At 41.4% G+C, this 25,575-nt stretch overlaps 1 protein-coding gene across 2 annotated transcripts in view; it reads left to right on the forward strand.

Annotated features, from left to right (window-relative positions):
- Positions 1-15,501: 15,501 nt before the first annotated feature.
- The window catches only part of SPOCK1 (SPARC (osteonectin), cwcv and kazal like domains proteoglycan 1), a 394,124-nt gene continuing 384,050 nt past the window's right edge, over positions 15,502-25,575 (forward strand). Inside the window, exons 1-2 of one of the 2 annotated variants that reach the window (XM_083488164.1) lie at positions 15,502-15,756; positions 16,293-16,460. In XM_083488164.1, coding sequence (XP_083344290.1) covers positions 15,571-15,756; positions 16,293-16,460 — 354 coding nt within the window. In that variant the 5' untranslated portion in view covers positions 15,502-15,570. The remainder of the gene's footprint in view (positions 15,757-16,292; positions 16,461-25,575) is intronic. The other variant, XM_083488163.1, reaches the window with a different exon arrangement.

Here is a 25,575-nt window from a genome sequence, read left to right on the forward strand (position 1 = left end):
ATGACTCCCTGAATTGGATGTACTTAGGCCTAATAGTCACAAGCTGCAAACGAGCTGGCAAATTTGTGTCTGCTAGTGGACACTCAATGACTAAACTTAAATAAATAAAAACCCTGCACATGGACAATTAGATACCAAGGAGAAGTGTTCTATCCTAATATAAAAAAATAGTCCAGTAGCACCTTAGAGACCAACTAAGTTTGTTATAGGTATAAGCTTTTGTGTGCATGCAGACTTCTTCAGCTACCTAGTCTTCCCCCAGACATACCAATGTCGGATTTCGCCCCACCTTGGAAACATTTAATCATCGCCACACCTGTATCTGAAATGGTACAGTCCACATGCGGAGCTCACACTAACATGCACACCACTAGCCCTGTGAACAGCTTTCAGCAGTATACATTGCAGCCCCTATCCAGCTGAGGGTTATATATGCATGGAAGCAGGCCTTGGCGTATGTGTGGGAGTGCTATTGGCATTCAGTTCCCTGCCATGGTTCAGCAGCTGGAAACATGTGTTTTTAGCCCTTTTTAAAAAGTGGAACTCTCGCTAATTGGGTGTTCTGGGAAGATGGATTCCATCTCTCTCATTGCCCCTTCTTTACCAAACAGCTAATTCGTGGGATTCTAACCTATAAAAAAAATAAGAAAGGCTGCCTGCTCTGGTTTGTGAGTGCTATATTGGATTGAAGTTATAAAGTACAAGTGCATATGTGTGTACTAAATGGAAGAAGATATCCTCCTTGGAGAACAGTTCACATATCTTTTTTTTTTTTTTTTTAAGAAAAGCTCTTGGAATCAGAGACACTATTTCTTTTTATTTTTCTATTTTCATATTTTTCCATGATGAACAATTACATTGCCAGTAATATGCCCATCATTGTGATTCATGAGACATGTCTGGAAGCAGGGCTTTTTATTTCAATGATCCCTGTGCTGCTGCTCTAATCCCATTCAGGGGGCAGAGGAATAAGTTAAAATCAAAACCATCAGGAGATCAGAACAAGAATCTCTTACATAACAGATAGTTTGACAGTAAATCGTCCAATTAATGTGAAAGTTACTTGAGAACGATATTTCTTGACTGGGGCCATACATTATTGGTTATTTCTTTTTGTGTGGCTATGGCACATTTCTGCAGGAAAAAGAAAAGAAAAGAAAAGAAAAGAAAAGAAAAGGGAAATTGAAGGCTCCAGAGGCAGGTGGAATAAAATAACTTCCTGGGACACTTTTTCTCCCAGTCATGGTAAATAACATCCCTGACATTTTTCAATGTTCATTTTTTCAGTTAGTGCTGCATAGCATGGTTGTGTACAGAATTGCACAGAAAGACGAGCCATTTCATATAAAGTTTCAAAGGGTGGCACAAGGTAGGCCAGAAAAAGTTTGCTTACCAGCTTGTTTAGATTCCTTCTGTTACAAAGGCCTTCCAATAACAGAGCAGAGACTATTCACTTTTTAGGTTCATATGCAGAGCGGGGGGGGGGGGGCGGACAATTGCAGCACTGTTTGTTCTTGTTGGTTTGCAGGATTGTATGTGTGTGTGTCCATCAACCATGTCAATGCAAAATCCTGTTTATTTTGAAACAGGATGGTGATTCCCCAGACTGAGAAAGGTCATGTTTTCCTGTGGGAAACAAAAGGGAAATCTCCAAGTTAATTCAAATTAAAAAGAATTATATATGTATACCAAGGAGGGGGTGTTAAGAAAAAATGATGCAGTGTGTGTGTGTGTGTGTGTGTGTGTGTGTGTGTATAAAATAAAATTGTAAGGATGTTGTCAGAACTAAAGCATGAAGGCAGAAGAACAGGAAGGGGCCCCGGGTAAGCAGTGTAGGTGTTGGGTAGCCCAGCTAAGCGGCAGAATGAACCCTTTATTTGTACACACACCTTCTCTGGCAGAAAAAGACAGGTAATTTTGAGGTACATATGTATATAGTTTTATTGCTACATATTGTCTGATCATGAAATGGTAATTAATTAACTGGCAAGGATCATAACATGGATAGTCAAGCTGTAGTGTGGGTGTCATTTTGTAATGGGTTGATAATGATGAGTTATAGGCACAGACTGAAAGAAAACATCCTCTTCTGTGGGAGCACACCTTTCTGTTAAGAAGCTAGATATGTAGCTTGGCACATCTTTTGGAGCATGTTTGTTTGGCCTGAAAAAATGCAGGTTTATATAGCTGATTACCTCATAAACACCAGTTGGTTTGTTCCCTTGGGATGTAACAACAGAAAAAGAATACTTAATTCTTCGAACAAGCAATTTAATATGCCAGTTTCAGATAAAAATTCTATATACAATACATTTTCGGCTTTTGAGGGTTTTATTTTGCAGTCACTACTATATTTCCACAGCCCTCTGTTTCCTTTGCTTTTCATGCCAACATGTCTAAATTTCATCAGGATTTAGTATTTTAAAACCGTGCCTTCTAATCATGTCTCATCTTCCTTGTATTGTAATAGATGGTGCATGCTGATCGCCATGCCTTCCGCAAATTAAGATTTCCAGCTTTGGAGCCCTCCAGATTTTGTTTGTGGCATTTTGATTGGCTCATCAGTATTCCTAAGCCTTTTAGACTGTCTTTGTTTCCTACTCTTTGTGGCCAAGTTTTCAGTTGTGAGGGACAAAAACAGCAATGGGAAATGGCTCTGGTAATCACAATACTGTTACTTCTTTTTCTTGATTTAGCTCATTGCGAAGTCTATCACAATAGCAGCGTTGCTGAATTCAAAACTAATGGTGGGCTCTCAGCCTCACCTGAAGAGATCCTCATCTCACAGTAATTGACATTCTCAGCACCTGCGTTCAGCATGGTGGCACTACTGGTGTGGTATTCTGGCATATTTATTTATTTTAAACATTTATATCCCACCTGTCCTCACACAGAGTTCCAGGTGGCTAACAAAGGCAAGTTAAATCAAATAGGAGTGAAACAAAAAAAAATGGACAAAAACAACAGAGGGGAAAATGTAAACACAAAATAAAAAGTAAAATCAAATATGGTTATTAAAACAATTTCAGCAAGCAGTTTCAGCAAGGTAAAACAATTCAGTGCAGAAACTGAAAAACCATTTTTTTCTGTGAAGGGAAGCTTTTGACAACCCAAGAGAAGACCATGATAGAAGGAGGGAAGGGATTTCCAAAGCCTGGGATGGTAAACTGAAAAGGCCCCCCTCCTAATCCCAAGTATGCATACTTCAGGTGTAGACAACAGAATATCCAATGAAAATCTCAATAGACAAGTGGCAGGAGCATATTGGAGTTGGGCTTTTGAATTAACCACGCACTGTCCCCTTAATGATAGTCCAGCCTCCAGGCTCCTCGGTCTCTCTCTGCCTTTGGACTAGGACAAACCTTGTTGTAGGCTTGTGTTTTTAAGGTCCTGCCAGGGAGCAACATATATAAGCCTGTTATGTTGTCAGCTTTGTGCAGAGCTGAAGTTCAACAGACCACACAATGTTGCGCTATAGATACAAATGTTTGTCATTGCCCTTCTGATGATGTCTGTCAGCCTTTTGCAGAATTTTGGAGGAGCAAATGACTAACAGTAAGATCAGAGCCACTTATTGTTCTGGGTTAGTGCTAAAATATTATTAGTGCATCACCTAGAAAATGTAATATATGTGGGGCATCTAATAAATATTAAAGAAATTAGTGTGTAAGAGAACAAAGCAGTGAAGAATAGCATCTACTAAATATTTTTGAAAGTGGTTTGTCTGTTTGTCCATCTGTTCTCAATAGGTTCAGCTGCCTCTCGAGATATCATTCCAAACTCAGGGTTCCTGTGGTGGTGGTTTTCATTCATACTGGGCAGTAGGCCACCATTTTGGCTCAAAGGGACTTGATAAGAGCCAACAAACTGAAGCTCAATCCAGATAAGTCTAAGGCACTGTTAGTGGTTGGTTCCCTAGACTGGATAGATGGGAAGGTGGCCTGTTCTCGGTGAGGTTACACTCCGTCTGAAGGAACGGGTATGTAGTTTGGGTGTGCTCCTAGATCCTTTACTGTTGCTTGAGGCTCAGGTGGCCTCGGTGTTGCGGAGTGCCTTACATCAGCTTTGGCTGTGCCCTTAACTGAACAGGGATAGACAGTTTGAGCATGTTATACTGATCCTGTCCTGACTGCACTGGCTGCCAATTACCATATTTTTCCGTGTATAAGACTAGGGTTTATTTGTTTTTAACCAAAAAATTAGGTTTGAAATTGGGGCTTGTCTTATACACGGGTAGTGCTGGGGGGATGTTTTCTTAATTTGGAGTCTCCCAAAATAGAGGGCGTCTTATACACGGGGGAGTCTTATACACCGCAAAATATGGTAGTTTCCGGGTTTTGACCTATAAGCCTTTAAATAGCTCAGGTACTGCCTCTCCCCACATGAGAACAAGTCCTTTCTGTGGTGGCTCTCCATTTGTGGATTGCTCTCCTCAGGGAGGCTTACCTGGCACCTTCATTACATATATTTAGGCACCAAGTAAAAAAGGATCTCTATAACCTGGCTTTTGGATAATTAATCTGTGGCCTTTTAAATTTGTTTGAGGGAGGAGTGCTATTGGTTTGTTTTTGTTTTTATATATTCTGTGTTCTCTTTTTGTATTTTTATGTTGTGAAGTGCCTTGTGATCTTTGAATGAATGGCAGTATATAACTTTAATAAGTAAAATAAATCTTTTGGGGTGTGACTTGGGTGTTTTCTTGGCATTATGGACCCAAACTGCACCAATTTGGATGCTTCTGAAGATATCGGTTTGACATGAAATGATGCAACTCTGCCAATTTGGACGCCTCTCAAGAGAGTTCCTGTTGTGGAGGCAGCAATATTTGTCTATGTTTGGATGCTGGCTGCCATTTCATAGCAAGATGGCAGACCGAAATGTGACTTTGGTGTAACTTCACCCAATTTGGCATGACAGTAACAAACAAGGTTTCCCAAGGTGGAGGAGGCATTTTTTGCCTACATTCTGGAAGCTGTTAGGTGCACTGAGCTTGGCATTAGTGTGTGTGCGCGCGCACGCATATGCGCACAGCCAACACATACCCCATTTCACATTTTGCATGTTGGAAATCCACATTTTGAATGCTGTAAATGCAGTAGCTGGAGCGTGGAGTTTAAAAATCACAACATTTTGGGGTTCTTCTCATTCCCAGGCAGTGCCAGGTACTTCCTATTAGTAAGAATATAAAAGGAACCGCGCTGGATCAGACCACGGATCCAGCTCCAAAACCCTGTTGCTCACAATAACCAACAAGAATCCTCTCTGAAGCCCACAGGCAGAATGTGAAGCTGATTGCCTTCTCCTATGTTACTTCCCGGTAGCTGATATTCAGGGGCGTATTGTGTCTGAAACTGGAAGGTGCCTGAAACCAGTGATACTAGTAACCACTGATTGACTGCAGTGCTAATTCAGCAAGAAATATGGATATGTGCAGAACCCCACTTTTAAACCTGCCTGTCAAAGTAAATGGATTCAAACTGTCTGGCACCCTAAACCTGAACACAAACAGAAAATATTTTTGTAGGATTTTGAAGTGCGTGATTTGCCCCTCCTTCTGCAAACAGCCTCATGAACATGCAGTGACACCAATCTACAGTTTATATGTTCCAGACTGCTCCTTGTTGGATCATAGCAGGTTGGTCTACAATTGTTGCTAATCATTATAATTTTGAATTTTTCAAAAAAAAAAAAATCAACTTTAATATTTCATTACTAAATAACGTGCCATGGTAGAAATGATAAAAAACAGCAACAACCAGTATATCAGAAAAGTCCTTTGGAAATAGGCACTGATTTATTCTTTTCTTTTCTTTTTAAGAAAGCATCACATCTTCAAGAGGAGCAATCATAATTTATCCTATCCTACCTACCCAAGGTACAATGAAATACAGTGAGATACTGGGGAAGATGCTCACAAATGTTAAGTGATGGATGAAAATAATGGGAACAATTTAACAAGACTGACTCAGATAGAAACTGGAAAGTCACAAAAGGACTTGAAAAGGACTTTAAAAAAATAGGCTGGATTTCTTTAAAAAAACTTAGGGTGGCATTCACCTAACAAACCCCATCAGCAGAATGCCTTCAGGGAACAGATATCAGCCAATTGATTAGAAATGGCAGAAATAACTAAACTCAGTGGTGTGTACAGTATGAACAATGGAAAAGATATTATAAGCTCAATGTCTGAAATACATTAGATTAAAGTGCCTTCAATGAAATTATAAATTAGATTAGTATTATAGCTGTTTGAACTTCTCACTTAAAACACCGGGGGGGAATACTACTTTTACTTTTATTTATTGTTAGCATTGCTGAAATGTTGGTTAAAGAATGTTTGTTTCACAAATACAATGAACCAGGTAATATCCAAATCATAAACCTTTCCTAAGAAAAGAAACAACAACTTTGTTTTTAAGTAGTTCAAATATTAGATTTTCTCAACCAGACAATCATAATTCATGACAAACAAGCAAAGCAAGTGATGTAAATGTACTGTTCAAATACTTAAATTTGCTTAATAGCTAATGCAAGACGAGTTTTCTTAAGTGTTGCTTAGCAATGGATTAAGATACTTCATTCAGCACATCAAGGCAGGTTTGGGATAATAAAATTGCCTCCAAAAGAAAATAGTTTTTAAGGAGTTGTTCTTTAGTACTTGGATATAAGTTTTATTTATTATCCATTGCACCACAGCTTGTAAGTACTCCTGGATCCAACGCTGTCTTGGGAGACTCAAGTAGCCTTGGAGCTAGTGTTGACTTCCAGCAACAGCTCCTTTTGCACAGAGATGACTTGACCCCTGTAGTCCATGCACTGGTAACCTTCAGACTGAACAGTTACAATGGGCTCACCTTGGGCCTGCCTTTGAAAATGATTTAGAAATCAAAATGCAGCAGGTAGATTCTATTTGGAACTGATATAGCTACACTGGTTGCCATTTTGTTTCTGGGCCCAATCCAATGTACTCACGTTTGTGTTTAAAACCCTAAACAACAAATATCTGAAAGACCATATCCATCCATATCGATCTTCACAGATATTAAGAGTCACAGAGGATGTTCTCCTGGTAACTCCACCACCCTCAGTGTGGGGAGTGGCAGTAAGGGAGAGGGCATCTAGATGATGCATCTAGCATCTTCATGGTACAGCTTCTGCCATATGCTGGAGACACACCTCTTTACTTTGGGCTTTGACATTTCGAGTATTTTGTTCTGTGGGGCTCCCACCCCTTTTGCTGCATTAACATTGTTCTGTTCCATTTGCAATGGTTTTATTTGATTTATAACTTATAATTGTATTTTCTATGCTGTAACTTATTGTGAAAGGTGGGTAAGAAATCTTTAAGCCCTTTTCAAGCTTCTGGGATATTTTACATTCAAGAAGCATATAAATTTTATGAAATAAACAAATAAAATCGTAGTGTGTTTTAAAACATTTTAAAACATTCTATGTAAGCTTGTAAGCTGCCTTGTGAGGATTATGCAGTGCCCTAAAAATATGTAAATAAATTAAGTATAGGCTTAATGTAACATATAGTTTGACCCTGGAGAATAGAAGAGGCTTCCACTGACCTCCTACTTCAGAGATTGGGACCCTGGGCCCATCTGAAGTTTGGTGGTCTGGGATGATGGTAGTCATAGTTCAACCACCTCTAGAGGGTCTCGGCTTCTCCATCCCTGTCCTATGGTGACAGCTCCCTCACATGCATGGCTATGCCCACATGGGGATCATTTTACATGACTGTAATTTTAATTGCACCAAAAGCAACTGACCAAAGTGATTAATAGATTGTCTGGCACACACAAGCGTGCACAGACACCACCAACCAAATAAAACTTAGAATCTGCAAGCGTAAATCTATTCAGCAATTTCAAGTCTCTTAAATATTCATTAGAATGGATGCCAAGCTCAGCCCGTGAAGGTGATAAGTGCTTTGGGAAACTGTCCAGTGAGGGGTGGGGATGGGTTGCGATGAGTTCTGTTATGTATAGGAATCCCTCAGAAATCAATTAAATAGTCCTAAAAAGGGCACTCAAATGAACTAGAGAGGCAAACCAACAAAGTAAAGTTACAGAGCAAGAGGCTGGTGTGTGGCGAAAGCTAAAGAAAAGGATGATCATATATGGAAGACATTAACTTCTCCTTCCTCTGCTGCTGCTTCAGTAACATGTGCTAGATAAATAGGGCAGAGCTCTTCAGCATCAGTGTTGTTTTTTAATGGTATTGGGGAGACAAACATTCTGAGAAGAGGAATGAATGGTAGCAGCCCTTCCATATCCTCCACCTGTTTTCCATACCCCTTGCACTGTACAGAAGCTTATTTAGTATGCTGGAATAGTGCCATCCATCCTAGAACAGCAAAAGGGCTCATGCCACACTGCTCTGGCAAAAGGAGAAGGTGCTACTTTGTACTGTCACAGAGGCTGTGTCACACAAGATGCTCTGCTTGAAACCTTGGCCAGCCACTCCCAGTCAATGTAGACAATATTGAGCTAGACGTGCCAATAGTCTGACTCAGTAAAAGACAACCTCTTGTGTGCCTATGTTTCAGTGTCTATTGAAATCATCTGAACAAATTAATCAGGGCTAACCTAAGAGCCCATTGATTTTAACGGATCAGGGCCAGTATCTTTAAGCCACTGATTTTGCTTGGTTTCTATGTGGACTGGTTGAAAAAAAAGTTAAGTACTGCTCTTGATGTCAACAGGAGGTTTAGGATTAAACTATATGGTATGTTGGACCTCTGTGTTTAGAGTTCACATCATATATTCCTTTTTCTTAAAACAGGTACTAGAGGGTCAATTCATATTAGGCTCACCAGCTGAAGCTGATTGAAGGCACTCAGTGCCACTGAGACCCCAAGAGCCCCAAGCAACCATTCCCCTACACCAAGGCCCTAATCCAGATGAGTAGGGGAATTTGTGGGTGATTTTACAGAAATGAGATTACTTTGGGAGCTCTAAAGTCAGAACAATGTTACATGTAGTAGTCCATTGAATGCATGCTCTAATGCTAATCAATGGGAATTAATGGTATTTAAGGTTTGGATTTGGAATTATGCCATTTGATCAGTTTTGTCTCATTAATTGCCAAATGGTGATCTGACACTGACCATGCCATGGCAAAAGCTTCATTTGGAAATGCCATACAGTAAGAGTCTATATAGACTCCGCTGAAGATAGTTAATTTTAATTCAATCATTTAATTCATCTTAATATGCATTATTATGCACAATTCATTTTATCTCGGTTTATGCTATTTCTGATTAATGATGATCAACTTAAATGACAACACAGTTTTTCAGTTCTGCTCAAATTACAACTGTTGCTGGATTGGGATGGCATTGCCAGGATATCACTATAGGGCATCCATCGCTATGAGCAAACTATTTCCACATGCCATACATTTCTAAAAGTGATGTCTCTTGTTGGTACTGATGAGATTCATTAGTAAGCTCATAGGGATCAACGGTGTACTCCCTTAACATCTAGTCTGACTCATATCAATAAGACTTTCACAGATGTTCTTTATTGGTTGTGCCCTGTTGTATCAACAAAAGAGCACTTTTTTGCTTTGAAAAAGTTGCACAGAAATTTGGCAACAATTTACATTCATTTATAACAACCTTTGCATGGTTTCCAACTTTTCCTCCCCCTTGCCCCCCACCCCCGCCGCATGCACCCAGCCAACACCTGTGTTGACTTCAAGCTTGGCAGCTGCAGTAAAGTCTTAAATTGGATTTTTTTTTCTCAGGTTATTATAACTAATTAAGGCTAATGAACTGTTTGAAGAATCTGCTAATTTGGTGGAGTCCAATTTTGCTGCTCCTATTAAAGTCAATGGGATTTCTCCCACTGGGCCATTGGGAGTATGCAATTTCAATACGATAGTATCTCTTACTGCTGAGTACAGGGGAAATCTGCAAAGTCTAATATATGGTCAGTGGTTCTCTGTTCTGTTAGCACGTTACTTTTCATGCCAAGTACAATTTTTCTTTAGTTCTCCTTTAATTATGTGGATATGGCAGACTCTTGACAAGATCCATGTCCTTCGACTGTAAAATATCCTTGCACAGCCATATGGGACTGAAAGCATGCCTGTCTTAACATTGTGGAAGCTATGAATTAAGTCCTTTTCACTGCCTGCTGCTTTGTTTAAAATGTGCCTCCAACTTCAGAGCAACAGACAGATATGGGAAGAATTGCAGCTCAGTGAAATGTGGAAGACCATCTAAGAAACATTTCATTGCCTCATAATCATTTCCAGTACGGGATAAATGAGCTTTTCTGTATTGCTCTGCATCACAGCTAACAATGCTGAAGTTGCAGTCTTGGAAATCTCAAGGGTGTGGGGTGGAACCATAGTATGTGAATTTGTGCAAATGTCACAAATGGAATATCTATGCCATGTAGTCCTGAGATCCAGTGATGTGTGCATGTAAATGATATGTGCATGTAGGTTAAAGTACTGGGGGGTGGGAGGCTAGAGCTACCGTAATTTTTTTGCGTTATTTCAGAAGTGTTTTCATTGCTAAAGAACTCACTTTTAAAACCAAATACTAGTGTGTCTGTTTAGAAGTGGAAACTACTGCAATGAAAACAATTACAGTAATGGAACTGTAGCAGAATATGTGGATCTCTCTGCTCTACTTGCACAATCACTTTTTTGTGTCCTGGTATGGTACTTATTTTTGGTTTTTGTGTTGGTGGTAGATTGGGGGGGACCCCGAACATAATTTGGCCCAAATGCCATATTTATTTGTTTGTGAATCTTAGCCTGGGACAAACAACCCTCTCCTGGCACCAACAAGCAGGAAGAAGCATGCCTTGCTGTGGTGCATTTCCATGGCCAGAAGGAGTGTGAAACAGCTTCATGAATTGTGTACATTTCCTACCCATAAATTACATTCCCCATAACAGGAATGCTCCTTGAAGACCTGAAGACATTACAAAAGTCACTACCCATTCCGCCACCCCAGAAAGTGTTATCCTTACTGTCTTTCCTTTTCAACAACTGTATTTCATGGAATCACAGTCATGTCCGACTCCCGAAGAGTCAGATACGACTAAACAACAGCAACTTTTCATGGAATTGCATTTAATGGAATATTAGTTTCAGCAGCCTGCCACTCTACAGTGGTGCCTCGCAAGACGAAATTAATTCGTTCTGCGAGTTTTGTCATCTTGCGCTTTTTTTCGTCTTGCGAAGCACAGTGTCAGGAAAGTTTTGGAAAAGCTTCAAAAATCACCAAAGTCTTTAAAAACCTCAAAAAAGGCTACTACACCACGTTCTATGAGTTGCTCCTCCAAGTCAAGTCACAACTGTATTAACGGTGTTAAGAAAAAGGAAACAAACTTGCAAGAAGTTTTCGTCTTGCGAAGCAAGCCCATAGGGAAAATCGTCTTGCGAAGCAACTCAAAAAACAAAAAACCCTTTCGTCTAGCGAGTTTTTTGTCTTGCGAGGCATTCGTCTTGCGAGGTTCCACTGTATTATGATATAAGTAAGAATCATGATAGTCCCCTGCCAACAGGAATTAGGTAGGATTAGGGCTGTATTAAGCAGACATGTTATCCCTTTAGGAGGGCATATAAAAGGCCATGGTGATTATCAGCCAGTTGAAGGTGCAAGTGGAAGGATTTTCCAAGGAGGCATTGCTTCCTGGCCCTTCAGTCTTGCAAGTGGCCAAGGCAAAAGAATGAAATGAGGAAGTTCAACCTTCTCCCCATTTAGACTCAGACTTTGGGAAAATGCCCTCCTACCAAATCTTTTACTCACTGAACACCCATCCTTGAACATTGCTTTTCATATGTGCCTTTCATATTTGATACTCTGATACAAATCTCTGAGTGGTGCAAGATTCCAAAGGTTCTAGGCACTTACCTAGGATTTGTGTTTCCTTTTGGATTGAGGCCCAGAGGAGATTTTGGCATCTTTGTGATATATGTTTTTTTTAACATCTATATATACAACCTGAGCCTATGATGGAGGGGTTCACAGCAATAAGGTCTTGTTTCTTGGATTCAAACAGAAATCAAATGTTGCTCTGAGTCTTTCTCAGAGCTTTACTTCTAGGTCACATCACTCCCACACCCAACTCCAAACTCTGGCTTTGTCTGTTGAGGGAGCAGCCATTTGCCATCTCCCACCAGAGTCCCTTTATCCCCCATCACCTCATCAGAAAGCTATGAGGACAGGGTACAATGAGTACCCTGTTCAGTGCCCTCCCTCCCGTCACAACACTTTTCCTGCAACTCTCTTTTGTGCTTCCAGCCTCTCCAGCCTTGTTGTAGCTACTTTCAGTAACTACAGAGAAAATGGCACATGCTATTCTAAAAATTGAAACTATCTACAATATACAAGAAGGGAATATACATTGCTGTGCCCCCCCGAATTATAATTATGCTTCAGTTAGAGCTTTAGTTGGTGGTAAATATATTATTAAATCTACAGGCAAGGGTTTATATTTTTTTACTGCTACTGTAAGTAATAAACAGCTGTGATATACTGCAGCTGTTGAAGGATGTGAAACACTGTCAAAGATTAAACCTAGAATTGCACACTTAGTAGGATCAAAACGGATTAGAAGCATTTGAAATATGGAATTATGGCATAATTAGGCAAATGGGAACACATCTTTCTTGTGCAAACATAATCCATGTTACAATGTTCAGAATATACAAGCGAAGCACAAAACTGTTTGGTAAACTTGATAAGTATAGTAGAACAGTAGGGTTTCCAGTACCTTGAAGGTTATGTTTATATGTCACCCCTAGAATTTGCACCCTTTAAAAGTCCCAAGCCGATTATTTTGTTAATTGCCCACATCTGGCTCAGATCTATTTTCCACCTCCACAATTCAAATGTGATGTATTGCATTAGGCTTATGTGGATCAATGCCACCGTCCTGCTCATCCCTTCTTTTCTTGAAGTAAATATCATATTACACACCTTGTTTAAACTTCAGAGCTTCTGGGACTGGGTGAGGCCTGGGGCCACTCATGCTGGAGGGCATAACAGCAGGTGTGTAAACAACTCCCATAGCTTCAGCTGTCATTGCCATGCTTTGCCACAACCCTACCTTGCCTTTGTTGGATCAACAGAATATGTTTGCATGGGTGTGACTGTACAGCACAGGAGAACAGAAGTAGATTGGGATCTACTTGGCATTTTGAAGTTTCAAATTGGGACTATACAGCTTGGGACAAGGATCACCTCTCATATGCCCAATCAACAGCTTCAATGTGTATGTGAGAGCATCCTGCAGATACCATCTTTGTAGGAGGTCTATTCCTCACAATATAGGAATTGGGTCCTTGGTGTTCTGGCACCTACCTTTTGGAATTCCCTCCTGTTAAATATTAGACAGCAGCGTCCTCTGTTGTCTTTTGACTTCCCTTTTCAAAAGAAATTGTTCCCAGTCTGCACCGGTAATGGAAGTATGTTTAAATGCATTACCATTTGCATATTTGCCACCCTGATCTTCCTTGGGAAGAAGGGTGAGATATAAATTTAACTATAAACAATGTTTTCAACAATGGATCCAGGTGCACAGCCTGGGAGTCATTTTGGAATCACAGTTGTCCATGGAGGCACAGGTCAATTCTGTGCCCAGGGTAGCTGTCTACCAGCTCCATCTGGTATGCCAGATGAAACCCTACCTGCCAGCAGACTGTCTTGCCAGCGTGTTACATGCTCTGGTTATCTCCCGCTTGGACTACTGCAATGTGCTCTACATGGGGCTACCTTTGAAGGTGACCCAGAAACTACATTTAATCCAGAATGCATCTGCTAGACGTGTGACTGGGAGCGACCATATAACACTGGTCTTAAAGGATCTACATTAACTCCCGGTACATCTCCAAGCACAATTCAAAGTGTTGGTACTGACCTCTAAAGCCCCAAAAGACCTCAGCCCAGTATACCTGAAGGAGCGTCTCTATCCCCATCGTTCAGCCCGGGCCTTCTGGCGGTTCCCTCACTGCGAGAATTGAGGTTGCAGGGAACCAGGCAGAGGGCCTTCTCGGTAGTGGTGCCCGCCCTGTGGAGAACCCTCCCATCAGATGTCAAGGAAATAAACTACTATCTAACTTTTAGAAGACATCTGAAGACAGTCCTGTTTAGGGAAGTTTTTTTAAAAAATATTTGATGTTTTATCATGTTTTTAATATTCTGTTGGGAGCCGCCCATTCAGATGGGCGGCATACAAATAATAAAATTATTATGAATTACTATTACCCTCCTCCCAGCTTCATTGCTGAAATAAAGGCTCGGGGAATGTATTTTGTGGGTAGAAAGACTCACTCACTTGTGATACTGAAAACAAAACCCTGGTATGTGTACAGAGACACCCTATTCCTCAATTCTAAATATATGTGAGAGCTGGACCATAAGGAAGGCTGATCGCCGAAGAATTGATGCTTTTGAATTATGGTGCTGGAGGAGACTCTTGAGAGTCCCATGGACCGCAAGAAGATCAAACACATCCATTCTGAAGGAAATCAGCCCTGAGTGCTCCCTGGAAGGACAGATCCTGAAGCTGAGGCTCCAATACTTTGGCCACCTCATGAGAAGAGAAGACTACCTGGAAAAGACCCTGATGTTGGGAAAGATGGAGGGCACAAGAAGAAGGGGACGGCAGAGGACGAGATGGTTGGACAGTGTTCTCAAAGCTACAAACATGAGTCTGACTAAACTGCGGGAGGCAGTGGAAGACAGGAGTGCCTGGCGTGCTCTGGTCCATGGGGTCACGAAGAGTCAGACACGACTAAATGACTAAACAACAACAACAAATATATGTTCAGTCACTGCTTGGTGCCTTGCTCCAGTTCATGGAGTTAATATATCTGTCTCAAAATAGATCCCACAAGCCCTAATTCTGCTTATCATTGCTATAGAGCAATGTATCCCAACCTTGGGTTGCCAGCTGTCTTTGGACTACAACTCCCATCATCCCCAGCTAGCAGGACCAGTGGTCAGGGATGATGGGAACTGTAGTCCAAAAACAGCTGGAGCCCCAAGGTTAGGGAACTCTGCTATAGAGAAACCACACCCACTGCTTTTTTCAGCCCTCAGTTCCTGCACTTCTCAGGTGGGTGCTATTTTGCCATTACAAGGGAATGTGTGAGTTCCGGCACCTCTTTTTATAGAACAATGGCACCGACCACACGAATGCAAGTCTCCCATGCAGGTGCTGAGCTCAACGGCTGAGGTCCCCAAAGTATTTTGGGTCCTCGACACAGAGCTTTCGCAAACCAACTTCGTGGCAACTGGACCTCAACAACACACACCTGCATTTACAAACCCCAAGCCTTGAGTGTCTGACCCCTGGGGCAAGAGTGTTGCAAGACGCAGAGACGGTTAAAGAAGCTCTGCTGTTGCACACAGTACTTTTGCGTTGATGAGGCAGCGAGCAGAGAAAGTGCCAACATTTTAGCCAGCGGACGCCTCTGCAAAGGAGCTAGCTAGGCCCCGGGATGCAGCCCAGCCGGGAGGAGCCGGCTCCTTTCCTCCTCCGCCAGCCGCCGCCGCCATTTCACTGATCGGTCAGCAAGCGGCGCCAGATTTCGATGATTCACGCCGAGCCGGCGAGGAGGCACGCGCGCACACACAGCCCGACACTTACACAAGCGCACACAAAGCGGCTGGGCGAAGCTGGAGCGGGGCTCCGACGCCGAGCCAGCGGGGAACGGCGGCGCAAAGCCAGGCGGAACGGGTGGCAGCGCGCGGAGGACGGCAAAGCCCTCTGGCCGAAGGTGAGTGCGCCTGGAATAGCTCGCCAGGGAAACTTGCAGGCTGCTTCTCGCGCCGCCTTCGAAAGGTACCCGCGTCTCCCTCAGAGCGTCCTTTGATTCCCTCAGCCCGAGGGGCGGCTGCTTTCCTTTGGGGAGGAGGCGCAGGGAGGGGCTCCCAAGGTAGGTCAAGCCCGTGAGGAGAATCCCTACTTCTGCCACTCAAACTTTCCCGGGAACCCGCCGCCCTCCCCTCCCGGTAGGACTGCTGCTGCTGCCGCCTTGGCAGTTTTGGTTCCATCTCCAGGTTCCTCTGACGGAGCGCCCTGTGCGGTGGAGCTGCTCAGGAGACCATCAGCTGCGTCTCCCATCAAATGCGTGGCTCACCCGCCTCCCTTGCCCCTCCTAGAGCTATTAAGCCGCTGTGTTTTGAACGCTTGCCTTTTTCTTTTTCTTGTGGACTGATTGACTGAGACAGGTATTTGTCCCTGTTCTCCCCACCTCCTCTCTTCTCTTCCTGCTTTCTCCCTCTCCCAACCACCCCGCGCCCCGTTTTGCAGATGCATAGGATATTGGCCATAGTTGTTTGGTGTTTTCTGCAAGTGGAAGGCAGGCATCCAGAAATCATCCCCGGGAGCAGCAACAATGGCAATTTCTTGGACAATGACAAATGGCTGAGCACTGTTTCCCAATACGACAAAGATAAATATTGGAATAAGTTCAGAGATGTAAGTACTCCTGCTTTCCCCCCCTCCAAGCTGGTCCTTAGAGACCCCCCCCCCTTGCTAGGGTCTGTCTGATGGTTCAGGTGTGTTGTTTCGGTGGGGTCAGAGGGATGGGTATATCTTTCAGTATATGTCAATGGTTGCTGTAGATTTGGAAGAAGATCCTCATCCTTTAAGATCAGCTGTGTTTCAGTCTTCTTACTATTAGCATTCTGTATATGTTTGGTTAAGGACTCATTTTCTTGGTCTTCAGTTTTTCCTTAGGGCATAACTTTCAGAGAACTTTCTGTGTGCCTGTGTTAAGAGATTAGTTGCTGTTAAATGCAACCTTTCGGGGGGGGGGATGCAAAACTATTTACGCACTCAAGCCACAAGGTGGTAAACACCTGAAGCTCTCTTCATGCACATGTGGCAGGAGACCAAAGCAGAAGATTCTATTATCTCAGTTCTGCTCTCAGGGGTATTTGTTATGGTGTCTGTATTTCTCTGTCTTGGCATACTAAACATTCAGGAATGATTTCAGCTAACATTGTTACTCCAGTTTATGGATTGTGCTGAAACTTCATGCATTTGTATGGGCAGGGAAAATGTATTTCATAAGCAAAACTTTAGGGAAAATGAACACTTCGAGAAACAATTCCATTGTGGTTAACTGCCCCAGGATCAGTAAGGGGGGGGATGTAATGGCTTTGTTACTAAGGCTAGGTATTTGAGAAGCTTAATGTAACCCATTTAGAAATGTCTAAAGGAATATTGTGGTAAGCTATTAACAGATACCATTCCATTCCCTTGCAGTTGGTATAAGCAAGGGCATTCTGCCAAGTGGATTGTAGGGAGATGGCTGGGAAGAATTGGTCACCTGGTGTTCTAAAAACAATGAGGCAGATTCACAGCAACATTTATCTGCTTATGTCAGGCCTTATGGGAAAAATAAGACCAGATTCTTAAAAAGATGGCATTTACTTGACTATGACTATTGCAATCTGTTATTTACTGCAAGCAGTTCTCCAATTGAGTAAAGCCTCAGTTCAGTCCCATTGATGCTATTTTCATTTTTATTCAACTTCCTTATATATATTAAACAAAATTCTAAGTATACCTTGAACCATCATGATAAATGTATCTAAGCTGGAGGAGGTGTTATGATTCAGTTAATGTTTCTGACTGAAGAAGGATTGATCTTTATGGTCAGAAGTCAACAGGAATTTTGCTATTGAGTCTAGTGGGTTTGACTTGCAACCTTTTAAAAAATTTTATTTAATGAGTGGCCTTTTGCAGTCTCTGAGCGGATTCTCCAGGAGATGGCAAAAGATTCTCCACATCTGCTCATTTCAAACCACCACTATGCTTGGCCTGTGGTTGCTAACTGGCAAGGGGGAAGTGTGGTCTTTATCTGCCCCCTTAAGAAAGGTTTTATGTGCAGAAAAGAGAAAATTATACTTTCCATGGTATGAAACTAAATATGTTTAGCAGTATGTAGGAAGCAGCAAGGGATAGCAGTATAGCTAATGGACTAAGTCCAAAAGTTGGCAGCCCTTTGCTTAGCACACATCAAGTATGCTAGTAAGGAATACAGGTTTATTTTGCAGAAAATATGGGGAAGGAGATACGTAAGGTGTGTAACACATGGATGCTACATTTATCTGTTTACCTATTTATTGACCATCCATTAACAGCACTCTTGGAGTGGCTTGCAGGTGATTCAAAACAACCTAACATTTAAAGAAGTTATAACACAAACACCAGTACAGAAACCAGCACAAAGCATTTGAAAAATATTCCTTCCACATACTTGATAAATCAGCCTTGCAAATAAGTCCACAGCAGTTCCTAGTCTATTAACCTACCTGCTCAATAATGCCATATAAGTAATTATTTTATGGCACAACCATAGCCTTCCAGTGTGAGGGGTCAGGTGGGGGTTATTCCAATTAAGGGCTTATCCACTCTTGTCCTGCTCCTCCTCCCACCCTCCAGGGGAAACTGCTCTTTAGTGCTCAGTTGGAGTAAATGGCAATTTGGTTTTTCTCTGGATTGAGACTTGTTTGGTTTTAGCACTAAAGAGCTGATTTTTCTCTGTGAAAGGAGTAGGGCAAGGGGAAAACCACTCAGATCTATGCCTAGAAAGTGTGGGTCAAACAGAAAACTGCTTGGACCAATCCTTTCTAGGCATGGGACAAGTAGAAGTATGACGGAATGAGTAGAAGTGTGAATGAGCCCTTCACTAACAAAATTATTACCTACTTGATCATCTTGTCGCAATTTTTATTTGTCATAGCATAGGTGAATAGGCAGATGGGCTAGTCTTGATGAAACTTTCTAGTTACTACATTTTATGTATTCCCACTGTGATTTTTGAAGACCAAAAGATAGTAATTTACATAAGCACATTTAAGAGTTGGTACGGTTTAGTGGATGCGAGTGAGCTGGGAAGTTGACCTGATTGGGTTCAACTCATTGTTTAGATTGGATTTGGATGTTTGAATTTTTCTTTTAAGTAAAATTACAAGCTGATTTTTGAAGTTTCCTCTGTTTTCAAAGTGGTTTGTTGTAAGCTGGCCGAGAAACACAAACACAAAATGCATTTTGCTTTGCATCTCATTTTTAAAATATATCTTTGATTATTCTTCTCCACACCTCGTAGAGGAGTATACAGTAGTTTTGGCTGTTTGATTGGTCCAGTATGCTGTGCTTGAAGAGAGCTATTTATTTAATATGATCCATTTTCCTCAGAGATGAAAGGAGGTAGCAAAGGCATACTCTACTATGACATTTGGGCCATTGAAATGAGCAGCTCTAACTCATGTCACTGGGCCCAGCACACCAGAAAACTCGTAGATTGTTTCTTAGAATGTCAGGAGAAGATTGCTCACCAGTCTTCATTTTTCTTCTTGAAGAGAAGTGCACATTATTCAAATTCTGCATGGCATATATCTTTAAAAGGAGATTTGAGTACCTCAACTCTGGCAGTAGTAATGCTGTCAAAAGATTATTTATCAAAAGACAGGAAAACATTAGGGTTTAGTATGTAGGTGAATGGCCCTGTGTGTACTAAATCTTAAAACCACATAAGTAATTAACAATCATGCTTCTTTCATGACTTGGATATTTGGTGTTTTGAGCTACCATTTGGGGAATGCACTTCGTCAGAATAAGAAACTTAAGTTGCCAAACTAGATGTGCTGGGAGGTGTTTTTGCTTCAGTGAATGCCCTTCCATGAAAACATATGTTTTTCCCGATCCTATGAGCCAGCACATTTGCTTACCTCTGCCCTCAAGGCAACGAAATGTACTTTGGTGCAGTAGAAGAGAAAGGAAGAGCAAGCCATCTCAGATCCCTGTGGAACGTTGCTTCCCCCTCAGGAACGGTTAACTAAATTTCATAAGGGATGTTTACACATTGAATTCAGCTAGTGTACAATCTCAGTATGCAGATTGTTGAGCTGTAGACTTGTTTATGCAGTTATTTGCATGTAATGCTTAACAAGTGCACAGTCTGTGTACCTGGGCAAATCATACCTGCACAAACCAACAGGCTGCACACTCTTTTACTTAAATGCTTGTGCATGTGTAGAAAAGGCTTTTACCTGGGTTCAGGATAACATGTGAACAAACCATTATCCACTTAAAGTCATAGCCATCTCTTTTTACTATCCTTTTAGTCTAGGCCTGTGAATTTTAATTATCCCACCACAATTGCAGTACTGTAAATAAAACCACCGTTTCTAAAATAGCACCAGGGTTCCAGTATGAGTTGTAATATATGATGCATTATGCCTGAGCAGGGAACTGCAACAAAAGTAGGGGCCAGGGGTTATGAAAGCTGGTCCCTCTCCAAGCATCCCTGTCCCCAATCTTGAGGAGGAAGGTCTGAAGGGTGTTTCTATCATCAGTGCACACACACACACTTCCCTCTCAGAAATAAAGGGAGGACTCTCTCACCAGATAGCAGGATGTGCATTTGCTTTTCTTCTCTTGTGTCTTAAAGGCATTTTGTCATTAGATTGGGGAGTCTACTTCAACTGCCTGGGCTCCACCATACCTCTGTCTTGCCTCAGCATTCTAGGATGAAAACATTGATATCCAGCAAGGAGGATGTTAATAAAAACATACATATCCTGCAAGAGGATATTGGCTAAGAGGGCAGTTTAGCACAGCACTACACCTCACCCCCAACCCCCCATCGCCAGCTAGAATCCAGAGCTTTCCACTTCCCCAGACTGGCACTTTGTGTTAACTTCCCCTGTTTCGATCAGTGGACTTTTCTCCTAGGATATGGAGAAGGAATGGTGTTTGTTACCACTTTTTTTAGTTTAGAGTGAATGTGATCCACTTCCATTGAGTTCCAGACCCTCCAAGTGTCCCTATTTTCCAGGGACAGTGCCGGATTTACAGAAGCCGACCCGGTTTCTTATTTGATCCTGGAATGTCCTGCTTTTCCTTAGGGCATCCATATTTCCATCAGAGAAATGTTGGAGGGTCTGGAGTTCTGGTGGATCAGAATAAAAAATACCCTTCCATGCCAAAATTTAGCAGAGTAGAACCCATTCATACTTTCAAGAGAGAGCATCATGTTTTATTTTGAAGGCCACTTCCTTGAATATAACTCAGTGGTCAGCAATCCAAATCAGATTCATTTGGCTTCAAAATAGGAGAGCAACTCATGGCAGGAAATCTAAATTAATAGTACAGCAATGCTTTAGCAGGAGTGATAATAGGCTTCTCCATTTGCTTTGTGCTCATAAATCAGTATTTGATAAATCAATTTGGAATAATGAATTTTAATCCAAGGAACACATATTCTGCAACTTGTGTATGAGAGCTAAGAAAATATTTAGACAGAGAATATTACTAGCTTCCAAATATAAAAAAAAAATGGGGAGTCTTAGAGCATGCATTAAGAAAGGTGTCATGGTCGGTGCAAAACTGAAAAGCTTGAGTGATAACAGCAGAAACCTTGCAAATGTGTCAGTTTAGTCACATGTATTCAAATATTTGAAGATAAAATAGTCTAGGTTTGTATTTGCTTTATAATGCTTATATAGAATAAAGAATATGTTTGGCACAAGTTTTTAACCCAGTAATCATTAGCAGTGAAGATGTAAATGACCCACTGAGATCATTAGAAATGTTTTATTTTTAAAGCAGTTGGATTGTAGCCACAGAGGTCCAAGCAGTCAAATGATTATGTATTATGCCTGCATATAGATATTTTTCATATCTGTATTTCCTGCTGCTAGGTTATTGACATGCCCAAAAAAGTGTTTCTTCATATTGCAATGTTTGAAAGTAGAAAATACATTGGGTGCAATGGCTTTCAGGGAGCTTTCTTTTATACAATGAGAAATGTTAAACTGAATTATGAACAATTACAGTTATAGAACTGGACAGGGTTATCTCTGTATTTGCCAGTATGTTTTTAAGGTAGTTTTCATCAGCTTGGGCTGCATTTCAAAAAATTATGCCCATGTTTCAAATTTGCCTGTCATCTTAGAAAAAAAGTTATAGTTTGCTTTCTGGATGTTGGTTATAGGTACCAAAAATAGCCAAGCTGCAGGGAACTATAATGATGTTGAGATCATGCTATCTTCATGTTGTGGATGGAGAAAGAAAAAGAAATATTTCAGCTTTTGGTGAATTGTTGGGTAAAATAAAATGAAGAAACTTGACAACCTTTATATGGAAGATGGATGCCTTCGAGGATGATAAGGGGCAAATGGGCAAATTAGATCTTAGCCAGATGTGCTTGAGATGTGAATTGTTTTTAGATTGATGAAATCCTAAACCCTTGTTAAATAAGCAGCCTCTGGGCAAAATTCTCTTTTTCAGTAACATTGGCAAAACCTAAACAGAAATGAAACAGTATTGCCAAAAGCACTTCTGTGTATCTCCTCATTAAAAAGTTGGTAAGAGACAAAACAGGTTTGGAAAACAGACCCACATTCTAGTATACAACAGTGTAGCTGTGGGTTTGTATAGCTATAAAAGAGTCAGCTTTTGAAAGTACACTACTCTATTGGGACTTGATGCTGCCCTCCTGCCATGTATTTGTGAAGAGACCATTTGATGTAGCAGCTGCAATATTAGGTTCAAGTATGAGAAACTTAAATTCATATCCCTGGAGAGCAATGAAGTTCCAGTGATGGTTATAATAAGTCACTTTCTTATTCTAAGGTCCTTTCTGGTCTTTTAAAGAGGCCCTGATACTGTCTAGTTTTGTGGAAAAGAAGCTTCCCACCCTTCAGGGCCACCTACACTGGCTGCCCCTCTTCTGGGTAGATGTTCTGCCTCCCTTACAGTTACATAGAGAATAAATCAGACTGGTAACCTCTTGCTGAACATATAATCCCATGTCATCCTGGTTTCTCTTTTCCTCTGCTCCCTTTGCTGACCTTTGTTCTTAATTTAGATTGTAAGTTCCTTGGGGCAGGAACCTGCCATCTTCATTTGTTACTCTGTAATGCTCCATGAAAAAAACAGGTGGCAAAATATTATAGAACCAAGAAGTAATATGTGGCTGGGGCTTAGTGCAGCTTGGGGACATCCCCAAGCTCTGCTAGTTCCCACTTTGCATGATCCATTGACCCCTAGCTGAGAGGAGAAGTGATGGCATTATTACTTCCTAACTTTGCTGAATGCATTGAAACATATAAAACAGGTATAGCAAAACAAGGGAATGCCTGCAGGCTGAGCTGGTTTCCGCCTTGCATGTGACGGGGCTTGATTTTTCTGTAGATTATCGGAGGTGGGGTAAATTTAGAGAACCCAGAACTAACATCCGGAGGGATTCAAGGAACCAGAGTAGAAATTTCAGTAAATAGGATGCGGAAAGGGAAAGCAGTACATGATAAAAATTAAAAACCAAGCACTGCAAGCATTTATGAGATGTTAGCATCCATCTGTCTTGAGAGACAATGGGGTGTGCCTCCAGGGCTGAACTCCAACTGCTATGTTAGCAGCACCAAAGTGACCTCCCTGTTGTGCAAGCCTGGGCAGTGTGTATAGAGGTCCTGGGCTGATGTCCAAAGGAAAGCAGAGCAATATGTTTGGCACCAACTTGCCTGCAGGAGAAATACAAGGTGCCATCCAACAGTCTTAGGGACTCTACTCCAGATTTGTGTAGGGTTTACTCCTTAGCCTTTTCTTCTCCTGAAGATATCCAGGAAGACAGCAGAGGTTTGGGATCAGAATTTTCCTTCTCTTAGAAGGGCTGCCTTCCCAGGCTGACAAGCTTCATCTGCCCCTCCCTTCCCTCTACAGTCCATGCAGAAATCCCATCTTCTTGACTGTTGGACCCACTGTTGATCTAAGCTGCTCAATCTTCCAGAGCCTGTTTTCACATTCATGGGAAGTCCATAACTTGCTGAGGATTTGAGATCCATCGGTTACCCTCACCTGGTTTAGCCAACTTGTTTAAGCCCTTTCCTGGGGTGTAGGCATGTTGAATGGTGATAGCTTCTAGAAGACACAAGTGAGATCTGAGTGCAGGGTGAGTACCAAAGGTGGACGAACTACCCCAGAAGGAACACAATGTGTCCCCTACCACAGGTACTGCCCCTCCCCTAACCATCCCATAAACCCCATAGTTTATGAACATGCCTGATCTCATCTCAACTTGCAAGCTAAGCAGGGTGCTTGGATAGGAGAAAACCTGAGAATACTGGGTGCTGTAGGCTTTTATCTCATGAAATGTATATGTTATATAATCTTGTTAATTAATTTGATCTAGTTTAAAATGACCTAATAACAAAGTTACTGTTTGTCCAGGATGATATAAAGCAGAATTTGGTATGCTACCTATACTTTTCAAGATCTCGTATAGTTAGCATACCAAACACTGCATATCTAATTTATTTTTTATATATACCCCTTCTCTCAATTATTTCCCAGACATTATACTCACCATGTTGTTAACCAGTGTATCTAAACCTTGATTTCAGTTTTACCAAATTACTTGCCCCTTAAATTCCTGAATATTCTCACTTCTTTGTTATTGCTTGAAGAACTTTGTTCTGTCAGTCTGACATTTTAAAATACTGAATGTTCATTTGAGCAGGTTTGCTATTCCATAGTGGGATTCAAGGGCAAGTGGCATTTTAAGAGGCAGCTTATAGTTAAAATAATTCCTAAAGTTGTGCAGCAGAGGCTTTGTCAGGGTTAGTAGGCCAGTTAGTAGACCAGTCTTTTATCTGTCACCTAAGCTGTTTGGTTTGTAATCCATTGTAGCAGAAAATCAGTCTCATTAAATGGGCGCAAGTGACTTAAATTAATTTGTGGAATCCTATTCATATCTACTCAGAAGTAAGTACTACTGAGTTCAGTTGAACCTACTACTCTTAGGTAAGTGTATAGTATTGCAGCCTTAGTTTACTTAATGATCTACAGTAAGCACCATAAATTCACCCCGCTCCTTCAACATATTGAGCCCTTCCTCTGTGTTTTCTCAGAATGCACACATTTTAACATGGGTATGAAAACTTTTTCTTCTGTATTTCTCCCAGGCTAGGACTCTGGAGAGTAAGACAGCAGATGATAGATGTATAAAAATGTCCTTGGTAGTGTAAACACTGAAGTCAGTTCAACTGTCTCCTTGTTTGGTGTGCTTGCTATATGCTTGTAGCGGGGCAAGGAGAGGACAGCGAAAAACTTTTGAGAGGCATTTGCAATAATATTGTGTTGTATCCAACTAAACTATTATATGCTCAGAACAACTTTTGCAAGGGCAGTGGAACTTTCCCTCTGTCTCTTGCCCCTTCATTCCCCCAAAAATTCTATCTGCGGTTTTACCCAACCTATGGAGCAGACTTAGAGTCCAGGGGGAGCAGAGGGAGGGGGTGTTCTTTTGTGCTTGCAGAAGTCATTCTGTGCACAAAATGATTTAGTTTGGATATAAGCCAACATTATCACAGCACTATTGGGCAATATGTATTTATATACAATCTTACGTTTTTGGCCTGCTGTCTGAAATTGTCCTGTAAATAATTTGAAGTTGCGCTGAAAACCACAAATCTCTATTTTGTTAGTTTGGGGATATGTTCTTACAGAAGGTTCCAAAGCAAACTCTTAGTAGCACCTTTTTTGCTAACAGAAGCACATGAATAATCCCCACACAATCAAG

The sequence above is a fragment of the Podarcis liolepis genome (assembly GCF_965112155.1).
Source record: "Podarcis liolepis genome assembly, chromosome: 2".
In the NCBI taxonomy this organism is placed as follows: Eukaryota; Metazoa; Chordata; class Lepidosauria; order Squamata; family Lacertidae; genus Podarcis; species Podarcis liolepis.